The 1,458-nt window shown below is 31.0% G+C and overlaps 1 protein-coding gene across 1 annotated transcript in view; it reads right to left on the reverse strand.

Moving 5' to 3' along the window:
* The window catches only part of AGTPBP1 (ATP/GTP binding protein 1), a 177,147-nt gene that overhangs the window by 77,241 nt on the left and 98,448 nt on the right, over window positions 1-1,458 (reverse strand). Inside the window, exon 14 of the mRNA XM_008573809.1 lies at window positions 945-1,028. Coding sequence (XP_008572031.1) covers window positions 945-1,028 — 84 coding nt within the window. The remainder of the gene's footprint in view (window positions 1-944; window positions 1,029-1,458) is intronic.

Here is a 1,458-nt window from a genome sequence, read left to right on the forward strand (position 1 = left end):
AGAATTATAAATACTGAAATAACTAAGGGATTATAAACAAACAATGTAGATATTTCTTTCCTAATAATATTATTTAAAATGCATTCATTAGTTTTGATATAGCTTTTATTCTTATCTAAGAAAAACCTTTAAAAAGTGTTTTACTTCCTCCATATATATCAGTGAAATGTGAAATTTCCCAAAAATATCAGAATGTTGAGTGAGAGGAGAAACCCACTGAGGGTTAACTGAATTTTTCATTTGAGGAGGCAAATGACTAAATAATAGTCACATTCAGCAGTTTTAATTTTCACGTTTACTTATATTTAAATCCTAAAATGTTATAGCAGTGATAATCCAAAATAGTAAATGATTAACACACCAAGAATCACAAAAAAATGGCTTCAAAGACCAGGCAGGTTATTTATTTATTTATTTATTTTGGGGAGCAGCTGGCCAGTACAGGGATCTGAGCTCTTGACCTTGGTGTTATAACACATTCTAACCAACTGAGCTAACCAGCCAGCTGAGGAAGGTAACTTAAATGACTGAAGCACATTTTAAGCAGCAAGAGACAAGAGAGACTGGTAGAGACTGTGGAGGATTAGCAAGCATGAGCTCCTTCTAAAGGGGATGGTAATTTGTTGTCCAAAGAAACGAAGGCTAAATACTATACTACACGAGGAGCAAGCATTCATGTGAAATCTCCACTCTCCTAAGTGGAGGTAATTTCAGTTGTTTAAAAACCCAGCATCAGTTCATGACCTTTACCTTAAACACATTAAAAATCCACCTAGAAACAAACAAAAGCTTGTGACATATTCAATTTAAGTAAATAAAAATGACTTTCCCCTACCATTACATACCTGCCAAAGGATGAAAACATAGCAAGAATAAACTAGGTGAATGTTAACTATATTTTTATCTTTTAGAAATAACACTGAAATTGTAAAAATCAGACTTACTTTGGATTATCTATATCATATACCACTCGATCTATGATATCACTCTGATGTATTAGTCTCTCAATATCTTGGGCAATTTTTGTCCTGAAATCATAAAAGAGAAGTTTGACCAAAATTCATTATTACATGCCAATGCACAACCTTCTCCAAAATTAAGTTTTGAATAAAAAAAGTGTAAAATGATTGTTTCTCTATCTATATATTTTGTGTACAAAAAATTATCTGTACATAACAAGACAAAAATCAATAATTATCAGAGTCTCAGTTCTAGAAAATAACCATGTAGAATAGAGCCATAAGTCCAACAGTTTAAAAACAAAACAAAACAAAAAAACTTTGAATGTCTATTATGCCTTTCTACATAGAAATGGTATGAATTCACTATCTAACCTTTAGGCAAATAATTTTGTGTACATAATAACAACATTATTAGAAGCGGTTAAAAAAAAACAGATTATATAAGAAGATTTTTAAAAACCCACCTAGCTAGAATTTACCTAAAATGCAACTGGCA

Source organism: Galeopterus variegatus, unplaced genomic scaffold (genome assembly GCF_000696425.1).
Source record: "Galeopterus variegatus unplaced genomic scaffold, G_variegatus-3.0.2 Scaffold965, whole genome shotgun sequence".
Taxonomy (NCBI): Eukaryota; Metazoa; Chordata; class Mammalia; order Dermoptera; family Cynocephalidae; genus Galeopterus; species Galeopterus variegatus.